At 55.4% G+C, this 14,559-nt stretch overlaps 1 protein-coding gene across 1 annotated transcript; it reads left to right on the top strand.

The window, feature by feature from the left end:
* The first annotated feature begins 4,920 nt into the window (after window positions 1–4,920).
* KCNF1 (potassium voltage-gated channel modifier subfamily F member 1) lies at window positions 4,921–7,210 on the top strand. The gene has a single exon (XM_029232290.1). It carries the CDS (start codon window positions 5,400–5,402, stop codon window positions 6,882–6,884), a length of 1,485 nt encoding a protein of 494 aa, XP_029088123.1. The 5' UTR covers window positions 4,921–5,399; the 3' UTR covers window positions 6,885–7,210.
* Window positions 7,211–14,559: the final 7,349 nt, after the last annotated feature.

Below are 14,559 nucleotides of genomic sequence, written 5' to 3'. Positions count from 1 at the left end.
GGCTCTAATGCTGGCCCCAAAGAAGATTAAACCTCCATGAGTTCTATAGTTGCAAAAACATTAATTCTGCCACATGAGCAGGGAAGAGGGTCCTGAACCTCAGATGAGACACAGCCCCAGCCAACACTTTAACTGCAGCCTTGTGAGATCTTGAGCAGAGGACCCAGCTAAGCCTTGGCCAGATTCCTGACTCATGGAAACTGTGAGATAACAAATGTTTGCTGAATTTGTGGTACTCCGTTACACAGCAGCAGAACATATACACTATGTACAGCACTGGCTTTTGGGAAATAGGGAAGTTTGGTGTGCAAATATGAGGCTTTCACATTTTTTGAATTTTTACAATGAATATATATTAAGTTTGCAGTTAAAGAAAAGGAAAATGCTAAAGGACTTGTTTTTAAAAGAATTTTCTTCTCCTTTTACACTCCTTTTAAAAAGCAAGCGCAAAAGCAGATAGCATCCTCCCCACCCCCACCCCCACCCCCACCCCCTCCCCCTGTGACTGTTCCACTGCACACAGCGAGGCCTGAAGCCCGAGAGTCCCCCTTTGTGTTCTCACTGCATTTTTCTTTCCCTAAGAAAAGTCAAAGCAACTTCATCTCAGGCCCAGAGGTGGTCCTATCCCAGCCTCCAGGGCAGCATCGTGCATCCAAAGTCTTTGACCTCTTTCTACACAGCCGGGACATGCAGCGGCTCTGTCACATACGCAGTCTTCCCACCCACGACCTGAGCTGGATAAGTCACAGCTGGAGAGAGGCGGGGGATGGGGCAGGGGTGTTCAGACCCAAAGGGACATGCCCACAGCAGGACTGGACCCAGGAAGTCAAACTCCCCTTGCTTGCTCCTTCCCTCCTTCCTCGTTCACATTTTCAGCATCTTATAGTCCGTAAAGCCTATTCATCCCCATTATTTTATTTGTTCCTCATAAGGTCTTGTACTCAGGAAGGAAAGGTCAGTAATTCCATTTTGCAGGTGGAAAAACTGAGGCATAGAAAAGAAAAAAAGAAGCTCAGGAGCTGGGCCAAAAGAAAAAAATTTCCTGATGAATCTATTTTTCATCATTCTCTTCTCTACCCCATTCTCCATCCAGCACCTCCTCCCACCCCGCTGGCCTCCTGCACTTGCCTTCCAGGTACAGTTTATTCAGGCAGGAGGAGGAGAGCTGAAACTTCTGGTCAATCAGCTCCTCAGCCGGGTGCACAGCAATAATGAAATGTAAATTTTTGATGGAGTACAGAACTGAATCTTAATGAAAGGCGTTATTAAATTCAGCAAAACACAACGAAATTTTAACTGAACAGAAGTGATTATTCCATTAAAAGGTAATAGATTGCAGCGTGCCTCTTTCGGTGTCTAGACAAATCACTTAGATGCACATGTGCCGGTTTTAATTAGCGCCATGGAAATTAAGCATTCCGTAGCCTGAAATGTTATTGATGAACAAATAAAAAAATATTTATTTAATAAAGAAAAATACAACTCAAACAATTACTTCCCATAATGCCTAAATAGATTCTGTGTTTTTTTCCCTTCCCTGTTTAGAGGAAAAACCCACGTGAATCAAATTGCTGCTTCATCTCGTGTCTAACAGAAGGTTTTGTGCTCCCCCAGCCCCCCATGATGTCACAAAATGTACAGTTCTAACAGGAGTCCTATGCGAGACCGAATAAAGCACAGCGAGAAACTTTCCATCTTTAGCCAAAACTCCAGACTTTTGCCCCCTGGTTTAACCCTTCAGGAAATTCTCAATGGCTCCTGGCTCAAATCTCGATGCATCAGTGACCTTCAATGAAAAGGCACAACTAGATTTTTTTAAACCTATGGTATCTCAGTCTGAGCCGTCACAAAATTCAGACAGGGTCTAGGGTTCAGATGATGTAGGGCTGTATGCAGAGCCTTGAGGAGGGGGAGGTCTAGGGAAGACTTGGCAGGTGTGAGGGAAGAAGGGGGATGTATTAGTCTGCTCAGGCTGCCATAACAAAATACTCCTGGCAGCTGGAAGTCCAAGATCAAATTCCTACTAGAGTTTCTGGTGAGGCAGGATCACCAGATCCTGGATCGTAGATGGCCACCTTCTTGCTATGTCTTCACGTGGCCTTTCCTCTGTGAGTATGTGCAGAGAGAGATAGAAATCTCTCGTGTCTCTTCTTATAAGGCCACTGATCCTATTAGATTAGGCCCTCACTTGTTTTAACCTTAATTATCTCCTTAAATTCCCAGTCTCCAAATACAGTCACGTTGGGGGTTATGGCTTCAACATATGACTTTTGGAGGTACATGATTCAGTCCATACAGAGAAGGCAGTAGGGGCCTGGGGAGAGTACTGGCTGAAGAGGAGCCCCAGACCTGACCTGTAAGTGTTGCTCTGGCCAGGTGAGTGGAGGCGGCCCAGGAGGATGAGGGAGGCTTGGTGGGATGAAGGGGAAGGGCATCTGGGGCTCAGGCATGGCAGTCGCCAAAGTTCTGAGGCTTTCAAGGCTTTGAGAAGGAGTCTAGGAGTCTGGGACATAGGGCACGCAGGTTTGGAGGGGCAAGTGAGTGCCGGCCAGCTCCCCTCACTCAGTGATGCTGGGTGGCTCCCCACGGAGCAGGAGTTTACACTCCCACCTTCTCCTCTGCCTTCCGGCTTCAGCCTGGTCTCTTGTCTCCAGCAGGAGCCTTCCTCCCTGCCTTGTTTTGGTTACCAGCCCTCCAACTTGCCTTGATCCGTGATTTACAGCTGTTTCTCTCTCATGCCCCGGTCGTCAGCAGGCTCGTGCTCCGTTCTGGGCTACTGGGGGACATTTTCTCTGCTGTATTTTGCATCTGCATCCCCCTCCTTTCCCACTGTCGCTCATGACTAGCTTTCTTCCCTGCAGCAGTCTGGGATTTGCTGAATGGACGGCGTGCTGGAAGAGATTTAAGCCATACTTATGTTTACCATGTCTGACGTACTCTGATGTTTTCTGTTCTATACTATCTCAATAAAAATGCTGGTCAGTACTCAGTAAATCGACCGCACAACCAACCAACTATTGCTCATTAAGCTTAGACTAAGATGCAATTTGAATTTGACCCTGGAAATACTAGGGAGCAACTGAAGACAGCTAAGAAGGGAAGAAATGTGAGTAAGGCCTGGAAGATGGATATGGGGTGTGTGCAGCGGGTCGCATGCTGCACTATATCAGACAGAAGAATTGGCCTGGGGTCAAATCCCAGCTCCACCTCTTCAGCTATGTGACCAGGACAGGGGAGGCGAAGCGTGTAGGCTGGGACAGCAGGCTCTCAGGGTTCCGACCCCAGCTTTGCCATCTGCTGGCTGAGTGATCTTGGTAGGTTACCTGACATCTTCCTTCCTCAGAGAGACGTTGTGAAGATGAAATGAGAAAAGTGCACACGCTCAGAAAGTGCTCAGCTCGTGGTGCACTTATAATAGCTGTTATTTTTACTCAACCTTTCTGGATCTCAATTTCTTATTCTGTAGTAACACATCAGAGCTTGATTTTAAATGGAAACAAAATAAAATCTGTGAAAAGAAGTTTCTCCAAACTATCTTCATGTGATGGACTCTAACATATTCAGTTTTATACGATCTCATTAAAGAAAAAAAAAAAAAAAGAGTACTGTCAGTGACCCAGCCTATAGAACATATGTATTTTTTTCTTTTCTTTTGGGGGGTGGGTCTTAGTTGCAGCATGCAGGGTCTTCATTGCGGCGTGCGAGATCTTTAGTTGCAGCAGGTGGGATCGGTTTTTAGTTGTGGCATAGAGCAGTTTTAGGTTCATAGCCAAAGTGAACAGTGAGTACGGAGAGTTCCCAAATACTCCCGCCCGTGCCCCCCAATCCTTCAGCCTCCCCCACCAGAGATACCTCCATTACAATCATTGAACCTCCACTGGCACATCATTATCATCCAGAACCCATAGTTTACGCCGGTGTTCACTCTTGGTGTTGTACATTCCACGGGTTTGGACAAATGTGTGATGACAGGTATCCACCATTAGAGTGTCATACAGAGTAGTTTCACTGCCCTAAAAATCCTCTGTGCTCTGCCTCGTCATGCCTCTCTCTAGAGTATTTTTTAAAACACAGTCCCCGGGTCACAGATGATGCTCAGTAGTTCGCAGTGTAGAAGATGCTGCTGGGAGCTGTTGCAGTGGCTCAGGCAGTGGCTGCAAGTCTGGGAGACAGGGGAGGGTGTGGAACATTGTGTGGGAAGGGCAGAGCGGGGGGCTGGGGAGGTGGGAGCTTGGGGGCTCAAGGCTCTGGAGGCCGGTGGTGGTGGTGCTTGTCTGCAGAGAAATGGGAAGCGGCGGACCCCGAGGACTTCAAGGCAGAATTTCAATCCGCTAACCGGCGCGTGTCAATCGCCCAGGACGGCGGGAAGCTCTGGATGAAGAGGAGGCCACGCTGGGCTCTACTCCCATTTCACGGTGTGACCTTGGGCAGTCCCTTCTCTGCCACCCGGGGCTGGACTGGCTGTCCCGGTCGGACAGTGCTCGGGTGGAGGCCAAAGTGCCGCCCACGGCAGGGCGGCGTTAGGGGGAGTTAGGGAACCTGCCGGGACCAGGCAGGATCGGCCGGCCCGGACGCGGGAGCCGCGTCTGAAGGGCTTTCTTGGGCACGCTTTCCGGCGGAGCAACAGGCGGCCGTGTTCACTCACCATCGATCTTCTGGACACAGCAGGGAGAGAGAAACTTTCCAGCCAGCGTCGGCCGGCCTGCCGCTTCCAAGCCCGGGGGTCCCGGGCCCGTGGGTGACCTGCGGCGCCGGGAGGGGCGGGCAGTCGCGCGGCAGCGGCGGTGGCCGGCGCGCAGCTGTGCCCGTCTGCCCAAGGGTTAACCCGTTCCCCTGCAGCTGCCGCGCGTGCCTTGCAGAATTTCACCAGAAGAGGGTACAGTTTGAAAAGCTCCTGACGTCAGGCTGGAATTCCTATTGTGTTTGGAATCGGCTCGGGCACAGCAAGCCCAAGTTGCTCTCCGCACACCTCGGCGGGCTGCGTGGGGCCGGCGGCCGCGTGGCACGTCTCGCGCCGGGGTCGCACGCGGGGATCCGCGCGCCCGGGGACGGAGGACGGTGCCTGCTGCCCACGAGGGGACCCCACTCCCGCCGGAGACCGAGCCGAAGCGGCGGATCGCGGCACCCGGGAGCCGGGGTGAGCGCTCGGGGCGAGGCCGGTGGCCGCGAGAGCCCCCCGCCGGCGCGCCCCAGCGCCCGGATGCCCTCCCGGAGCCCCGCCGCCAGGCGCCTGCCTCCCCCGCGGCGCGCCCCAGCCCGCTGCCGCCCGCTGTGACCGCGCTTCCAGGCAGGCGGGCGCCTGCCGGGCTTCCTCGAGGGCCGCGCAGCGGCGGGACCCGCCGGACCCCGCGGCGGCGGCAGGGCGCGGAGCCGAGGCCGCGCGGGCACTCGCCGGGAGAATGGACGGGGCCGGGGAGCGCAGCCTCCCGGAGCCGGGCAGCCGGGGCTCCCGGGCGGGAGACGACATGGAGATCGTCGTCAACGTGGGAGGCGTGCGGCGGGTGCTGTACGGAGACCTCCTCAGCCGGTACCCCGAGACCCGGCTAGCGGAGCTCATCGACTGCTTGGCCGGGGGCTACGACACCATCTTCTCCCTGTGCGACGACTACGACCCCGGGAAGCGCGAGTTCTACTTCGACAGGGACCCGGACGCGTTCAAATGTGTCATTGAGGTGTACTATTTCGGGGAGGTCCACATGAAGAAGGGCATCTGCCCCATCTGCTTCAAGAACGAGATGGACTTCTGGAAGGTGGACCTCAAGTTCCTGGACGACTGCTGCAAGAGCCACCTGAGCGAGAAGCGCGAGGAGCTGGAGGAGATCGCGCGCCGCGTGCAGCTCATTCTGGACGACCTGGGCGTGGACGCGGCCGAGGGCCGCTGGCAGCGCTGCCAGAAGTGCGTCTGGAAGTTCCTGGAGAAGCCCGAGTCTTCGTGTCCAGCGCGGGTGGTGGCCGTGCTGTCATTCCTGCTCATCCTCGTCTCGTCGGTGGTCATGTGCATGGGCACCATCCCCGAGCTGCAGGTGCTGGACGCCGAGGGCAACCGCGTGGAGCACCCGACGCTGGAGAACGTGGAGACGGCGTGCATCGGCTGGTTCACGCTGGAGTACCTGCTGCGCCTGTTATCCTCGCCTAACAAGCTGCACTTCGCCCTGTCCTTCATGAACATCGTGGACGTGCTGGCCATCCTCCCCTTCTACGTGAGCCTCACGCTCACGCACCTGGGCGCCCGCATGATGGAGCTGACCAACGTGCAGCAGGCCGTGCAGGCCCTGCGGATCATGCGCATCGCCCGCATCTTCAAGCTGGCGCGCCACTCCTCGGGGCTGCAGACCCTCACCTACGCCCTCAAGCGCAGCTTCAAAGAACTGGGGCTGCTGCTCATGTACCTGGCCGTGGGCATCTTCGTCTTCTCGGCCCTGGGCTACACCATGGAGCAGAGCCACCCGGAGACCTTGTTTAAGAGCATCCCGCAGTCCTTCTGGTGGGCCATCATCACCATGACCACGGTTGGCTATGGTGACATCTACCCCAAGACCACCCTGGGCAAGCTCAATGCAGCCATCAGCTTCCTGTGTGGGGTCATTGCCATTGCCCTGCCCATCCATCCCATCATCAACAACTTTGTCAGATACTACAACAAGCAGCGAGTCCTGGAAACGGCAGCCAAGCACGAGCTGGAGTTGATGGAGCTCAACTCCAACAGTGTGGGCGAGGGCAAGACAGGGGGCTCCCGCGGCGACCTGGACAACCTCCCGCCAGAGCCCGCCGGGAAGGAGGGGCTGAGCTGGAGCAGCCAGCTGAAGATCTCCCGCAGCGACACCTTCATCCCCCTGCTGACCGAGGAGAAGCACCACAGGACCCGGCTCCAGAGCTGCAAGTGACGAGGGACGACCTGCGCACAGATGGACTGGGCTGGTGGATAGATGGATGGACGGGTGTGACAGGCCTGCCAGTGACTGCCCGGGAGGGGCTGTCCTTTGTCCCCCAGCCCTCTCCTGAACAGAACTCTGAAGGTCCCCTTGGACACCTCTGATGAGGCCGGGTAAGATCCCTTTGTGTTTCCGGCTGTCCAGGGGCCGGGGGCGGGGGCAGGGGCGTCCAGGGATCACTGACAGTGTGGGGTGATGAGGGCTGTGGTCTGGCTGACGGCAGGCGCCCTCGCCCAGTTCTGTATCTCCTTCAATAAAGCCTGCTGCTCTCTGCGCCCGCCTGTGTTGTAGGTTCTGTCACAGGCTGGCCGCTCTCCACCCTGTCCCCCGCTGCACACCTCCCCCCCACACTCCCAGATGTGGCTCAGCCCCTCCCGGGAGGTAGGTGTGCAGCCCAGAGGGTTTATTTTTAGCTGAGGGCTAGTTAAAGAAGGGCTCACACATAGGTTCAGCCCAGGGAGCTTTGCCACAATCCAGGAGGCTCTGTGCGTCCTGTTTCCTTCTGAGGAAAAGCTTACTCCCAGGAGAGGAAGAATTCACAGAACTGGGAACACCAAGCAATGAGGTTATCATTTCTTAATCACCTGTGCAAGGCCCTTTTCACAACTTCTTTCCATTCCTTCCAGCAACCCTGCTAGCTAGGTAGGCCGCTCCCCGCCCCCCCTTTAGACAAGAAGAAACTGAGGCCCCAGGGCACACAGAGCAGGGATTCAGTCCCAGGTCTGATGACCCCCAAAGCACATTCATTCTCTTTGATGTGAGGAGGTCTTGGGACAGAGACCTGTGCTTGGGCCATGAGGGGAGGGTCTGCAGACCAGGAGAGGGGGTGAGCTTCCTCGGGGTGGACCTGCCTGTCTTCCAGCTCATCCTTTCTCCTAGAACCAGCACTTCTGAGGTATCAGCTGAATGCACAAACCTGAGCCCGCTCCGGGTGGCCCGCTGCCAGCCTAGTCTGCGAGCCCCCGGGGAACAGACACAGACAGGCCTAGATTTGAATTCCAAGGAATGGGGAGGTGATCTCCGAGATGCCTTCTAGCTTAAACACTGTTCTCTACCATCCCTCCCTTACCACTCCCTTACGTGCTGTGTGACCTTAGGCCTGTTGCTAACCTCTCTGATCCTCATTCTGATCAGTTATTAAATGGAAGAATTACTTCAGGGAATCACAGTGCTTAGCACAGCGCCTGGCGCATAGTAGCTACTCAGTAAACGGCAGGTGTTTCCATTACTGTGTGCTGGGAGAGGGGTGAGGGGCACAGCTTCCCACCCTGGCCTCCACAGGGCTGGGCTGGTATGCAGATGGGGGAGCGGTGGCCACAGGGCACTGTCACACTGGTCTTAGTCAAAGGCAATCCCCTTGGCACGGAGTTGGTCCCAGCAGGCCCCTCTCTCTGGCTTTCCACCTTCCACAAACCCCAGAGCTCTGTTCCTCCTTCCCTCCTGGGGCAGCGGGTGCAGGAGCCCTCTGAGAGGAGGGGGAGGCCTAGGAGGAGGGGGAGGGGACATAGTCCCTGTTCTGCACCATCCTGGGCAGGTCTTTCCTTCTCTGGGCCCTGGTTTTCCCATATGTATAAAGAGGGATGCTTTCTTGGGGCCCCTTCCAGGATTTGCAAGCCTAGGGCTGCGGACGTGTTGGGTTGGGGACTCCAGGGGGTGGGAGGCTGCCATGTTGTAGGGGCCTTGAAGGGAGGAGAGAGTCAGAGCTGCCCCTGTGAGGTGCGGGGCCCTGAGCCAATGTTGTGCACCCCTCCCTCACACGTTTCTCCAGGGAATACTGGGTCAGGTGACCACGGAAGGCAGAGGAAGAGGTGGGCCCAGGGCTGTGGGACTCAGTGGGAGGGAGGAGAGTCTCGGGAAGAGGGGATTGTTTGGCATCCCTGGGGCTCAGTGGGGCCTGCTGAATGTGACTGAGTTGGGTGGGATTGCCACTCTCTGTCCCCCTGCCCCCAGAGTCCTCGGGAAGCCCCAAGTCTGTGCTGGCCTGAGAACACTGAGCCCACAGCAGGGAAGAAGTTCGGGGTTGGAGAGAGTCCAGGAGGTGAGGCACCTTCCCTACTATTCACCTGGGGTCAGGGGACAGCGTCTTTTTTTTTTTTTTTCCACGCCCGGTGACTTCCTATGGGATCTTAGTTCCCTGACCAGGGATTGAACCCAGGCCCTCGGCAGTGAAAGTGCTGGGTCCTAACCACTGGACCACCAAGGAATTCCCCCGGGGAGAGTGTCTTTACTGCTACAAAAACACTCAGAGCCCATCTCATCCACCCTTAGGAGGAGACTGACTCCCAAGAGGGTGAGCAGTGTGTCAGAGCTCTTCCGTGAATTAGGCTTACACAGGGTCCTGGTCCCAGAGGAGCTCAGAGCGTGACATGCATATAGAGTGACATGCTTTGTCGTGGACGAGTGACCAGAGAGCTTTTGGAGACAGGTGGAGGGGCTGCCCTCTCTCCCTAGGGATCTTCCTGGGGCACAACAAAATCAGCTGGGGAGCTTTACGAAATCTCAGTGTTCAGGCTGCATCCACACTTATTACATTAGAACCCCCGGGTGACACGCAGGCATCAGTATTTTTTAAACTTTAAAGTGCACAGGGGTGATCCAGAGATTTTGCTAAAATGCAGACTTTGAATCAGTCGCTCGGGGTGCGCCCCTGAGCTTCTGCGTTTCCAGCAAGCTGCCACGTGAAGCTGCTGCTGCTGGTCCGTGGACTGCACTTTGCGTAGCAAGAGGCCAGGGAGGGAGCTGGCAGACTGTGGACCCTTGCCTGCGTTTGTACATCCACAAGTTAAGAATGGTTTCTACATTTTTTAATGATAAAAAAAAATCAAAGGAAGAATAACATTTTGTGACAGGTGAAAAGTACCTGAAATTCAAATAAATTCTTTAGGAATAGAGTCACGCCCCTTGCTCACAGGTTGTCTCTGGCTGCTCTTGAGTGACAAGGACAAAGTTGAAGAGCTGTGGTGATCACATAGCCCTCAGAGCCAAAAATGCTTATTACTGGCCCTTTACATTAAAAGTGTGCCAACCCTGGGCTACAGGAAACAGCACTATGTCAGGCCTTGAATGATGAGTGGGGAGAAGCAGAAGCAGGGGAACTGCATGAGCAAAGACATGGAGTGTGGGACCACCTCAGAGAAGGCAAGTCCGTGCCCATCTCACTGAGCCTCGGGGTCTCATCCCCCCTCCTTCTTTCCCCCAAGAAGCCCTGACTCCTGGTTTCCTGCATGAGGTTCTGTGGTCCCAGCTCCTGCTCTGGGAGATGGCTTCTCTCCCTCCTTTCCTGAGCTTTCCTCTTATCACATCCTCCGCCCCCATCCTAGGACCATCACTTAACACCCTCTTCTCTGACTCAGGAGGATCTGAAAAACCTCCTGTGAGCCGTTAATTTCTATTGAAAGAGGGAGAGAGAGAAAGAAAGGTATGGTTCTTGGAATCACAGAATATCCAAGTTAAAAGAAAACTAGGCATCATCTAATCCAGCGTCCCCTGCCCCCGGCCCCCTGCCTCGTACTGACAGAAAAACCGTGGCTCCATGTCATGCACAGCTGAGTGAGAGGGGTTTAATTAAAGTCCTGAAGGTCATAGCTAGCTTGAGGGGTCCAGCTTGCTGTGCTTCTCATAGCATTGGGAGCACATAATGAACTCATTTTGAAAATAGAGAATTGGGAGTGTGGGAGTGTGTGTGTGTGTGTGTCCGTGTGTGTGTGTGTGTGTGTAAACAAATCACGCGGTGAGCTAGTCAGCTTCAGTTTTACAGATGGGGAAACTGAGGCCCAGAGAGCAACAGGCTGGTGGCCATGCTGCTCCTTGGTGGCAGAAGCAGGAGCTGAGCCCAGAGCCTGCAGCCCACACTCATTTGGAGCCAGACAGTGACACGCCCCACGCCCTCCGCTTAACGTTTACCCTGAGCTTCCTAATAAGGTCCAGGATGCCATCATCTGATCTCCCAGGAAGGCATCTCTGCAGATGGACTGGCTCTGGCGGTGGTGTTTTTAAGGAAAGAAAAAGAAGGAAAAGGAAAACATTTTCTTGGGCAAGCAGCTTTGGACCAGATGCTCAGGCCGTGCTGAGTTCAGGATCCATCTTGGCAATGGTAGGAGGTGTCTGGAGATTAAAACTTACCATCTGGGGTCTGGAGGTACCACACACAACAACGAAATGAAATACCCAGAAAATGGGTAAGAAACGATCTGTGAAAATGGCAAGACCTGGAATTATTGCACCCACGCTCCCTGAGGAAAACTGATGGAGGCAGGTAAGACCCTAGCAATCGCTGGAGGTGACAGGAAGGGGTGCACGTTGCCTGATTTAAAGGGGTCCCACTAATGGGGCAATTTCAGCAGATGACAGGCCAGCGTGGGGAACGGTTTTGAGGCAGGAGCCCCTGCCTCCCCCTGTCTGGGAAGGGGCTGCCTGGTCCTCCCTGGTCCCCCACAAGAGGATAATTCAATGTCTCACCAGTCTCTTGACATCTCCCAGGGAGACGAGAGACAGGTGTTTGCAGAGAGGGCTCCCACCTTGCCGCCTGTGAGAAGACAGCTCCGTGCACTGTGCTCGTGGGACTGCACCTGGCAGCAGATTTGCAAGGAGGTTTCAGCCGTAGCCGTAATCTGAGGAGGAACCTCCCCGTAAATGCTTTTGTCCACTTGTAGCGGCCTAAGACGTAGCTGCAGGGATGCTGTGGGGATCCAAAGGGGGAAAAAATGAAAACAAGAGTTAGGAGACGTGATGCTCCATCACTTCATTGTTTTTGACGCTCTCAGCCATACTTGGAGCTGCGGCTGCTGCAGCCACGACTTTATTTCCCTCTGTCGACAACGAGCCGGAAGGGAATGACTGCTCTGGCTTCAGGTGAAACCCGTGACCTGTGGTCACACAGCTAAAGAGAGGTCAGTGTGGAACTCCAGCTTGGACCTGGTGCCCACCACCTGGCAGGGCAGCGTCCCATCCCAAGGGACCAGCTTAGCCTCTGGGTTCCTTCAGGGCAAAAGACTCGCCCTGAACGGCAGCTGCCAGCAGCCACATCTTGTCCCCAAATGCAAAATGTCATGCCGTTGGCAAGGGCTTGGCCGGGAAAATGGGGCCTGCCCTGCTATGGTGGCGGCCCGGATTGGGGAGAGGGTGCGAGCGTTGCCGCACCAGCTGGTTTCTGCTACCGCACACGTTGGCTAAGACGCTGGGGGCTGTTCGCTTGAAGCCAAGGGCCTTGTGTCTGCCATATTCGACTTGTCTGGGTCTTTGCTAGATTTGGCGGGGAGCATCTGCCCTGGCCTTGGAGCACAGGCCCCAGGGAGGCCTAGCCAGATCGCAGGTAACCTGGAGCCCCCGGGAGCGCCGGCCACTGTTCACACCTTGCACCTGAGTGGGAGTGGGAGGTGTGAGTCAGAACCTGGCTCTCCCTCCCTTCCCTGTCTCCCCAACCCAAGGCCAAGTTCAGACTGCTGAGCTGGGCCCTCAAGGCCTCCATGGCCCGGCTCCCAATACCCCTTCAGCTTTATCTCCCCCCGCCCCAACATCACACCAGAGGTGGCTCTTCTTACCCCACACGCTGGAGAGTCTGTGCTCCCCACCTGTGCACGGGGGCCTCCTAGCATCCCTACTGCCCTTCTCCCACTTTTCCACTGTCGGCTTCTACCCCTGCATCCAGACCCGGCTGTGATGCCATCTTCCCTTCTCAGAGGTGAGGTCGCCTCCTGCAGGGTCTGGAGAGGGGCATCTTGGCCCCGGGGGCAGAAATGGTGCTGGAGAGATTGTGGAGTCAGCCACCCCACTCTGTCCTCGGGGAAGCGGCCCCTGGGGCAGATCACGTGATGGCCTAAAGTCACGCGGGGTTGGCAGCAGTCAGGATCAGACCCCTGGTCCCATCTCTGTGCTCACCTCCCCTCTCTGTCCACTCCTCACCCACTCCTGGCTACAGGTTTGAACCAAGGGCTGGCGCTGACGTTTTAGGAATTAGACTGAAAACCGGCCCCACTAACAGCCCCCCATTACTTACACAGGTGGTTTGGCAGGGTGTTGTAGCAGAGCCCGGGGCTGACTGATTGCAAGTACTTAGCAGACATCCTTTCAAACCTTTGTTAAAACCTCTTGGCCTTTTAAAGCCTTGAAGTTCACATTCAGAATGAGGGGTCCATTTCATTCTGCTTCTCATAAAGCACACAGTGAAAGTGAGGACGTGTGTGTGTGTGTGTGTGTGTGTGTGTGTGTGTGCACGCATGCAGAAACAAATCAACGCCTGCCTTCTAAATGAAAGGAGGAAGATGCTAGGCCTGCTGGTGCACCCCGAAGCCGCTCCTTCCCGCTCTAATTTCCTGTCTTTCCCTGAACCTGGTTCACAGCCAACAGAGGCAGGGACTGCAGGCAGGTCTACTTTCCATCCCCGGAAGCACCAGCCACGCTCTGCTCCTGGATCAGACAGTCATGGCATGTGAGAGACAGGAGCCCCAAACATCCTTCTCAGCTGGCTGCCCAGAGCACAGGAAGGGGGTGTGCAGGCAGGGGCCAGTCTCTCCTGATAATTGACCCTTCGCACATTTCTAGAAAACCGAGGCTTGGAGAGTTTAATCAACTTGTCCACGATTTCCCTCTAACGGGGCGGGGGTGGGGGGTGTGCAGAGTAGCTGGGCCAGGACAGCCCCCTCCCTGGGGCTGGAGGTCTTTGCTCTCCCAGCCTCCCTCGGCCTCTTCTCACTGCTGCTGGTGTGGGACAGTGACCGGGGCTGTGAGTCCCCTGAGGTTAGGTTTGCACCTGGGTCACAGATGTGTCCCTTGGCACCTAGAGCAGTGCCTGGTCCACTGTGGGGCCACAGAAAATATTATGGGATGAACTTATTGTCACCCACGATGTGCATGTCACTGTGCCATGGGCAGCCTGGCTCTTGGCCAGACCTAGAGCTTCTTTTCTCTACATTTTGTGAAGGGCTTTCTGGTCTCTTGGCGGTGGGGACCACACCCTCCCTCTGTAGCAGTGCCTCGCATCATGCCTGCGGGCACAGAGAGGCGCTCCCTAAGTGTTTACAGGGAAGCTGGGACCTCCCTCCATCAAGTCCCACTCTTGTTCCTGACCCCTTGTCCAGTCCATGCAGACACGGGCCGTGTCCACGGCGTCCTGGATGAGCTCCGAGGCCTAACGCTGGGGGTTTTCTGAGAGGGCAGCCAGTGCCTGCTCTGGGTGGTGTGAACAGGGAGAGGTTTACAGCCAACTTCGCCCAAGCAGGGCCTGGTGGAAGAGGCGGATTCCACAGCCCTGCCTGCAGGCCTCACTGTTTCTGCTGCTCCTGGGGAAGCCTCACTTCAAAGTCGGGGGAGCTCAGGGACTTCCCTGGTGGCGCAGTGGTCAAGAATCCGCCTGCCAATCCAGGGGACACAGGTTCGAGCCCTGGTCTGGGAAGACCCCACAGGCCGCAGAGCAACTAAGCCCGTGCGCCACAACTACTGAGCCTGCGCTCTAGAGCCCACGACCCACAACTACTGAAGCCCGTGCGCTCAGAGCCTATGCTCCGCAGCAAGAGAAGCCACCGCAATGAGAAGCCCGGGCACTGCCCCACTCACCGCAACTAGAGAAATCCCGCGTGCAGCAAGGAAGACCCAACACAGCCAAAAATAAATAAATAAATAAAAATTTTAA

The sequence above is a fragment of the Monodon monoceros genome, unplaced genomic scaffold, assembly GCF_005190385.1.
Source record: "Monodon monoceros isolate NGI ecotype Baffin Bay Population unplaced genomic scaffold, NGI_Narwhal_1 Super_Scaffold_19, whole genome shotgun sequence".
NCBI lineage: Eukaryota > Metazoa > Chordata > Mammalia > Artiodactyla > Monodontidae > Monodon > Monodon monoceros.
The sequence above is the reverse complement of the archived record's forward strand: the minus strand, read 5'-3'. Positions and strand labels throughout refer to the sequence as shown.

Coding starts and splice junctions, on each gene's coding strand:
- KCNF1 (XM_029232290.1), top strand. CDS start 5,400: ATGGACGGGGCCGGGGAGCGCAGCCTCCCGGAGCCGGGCAGCCGGGGC.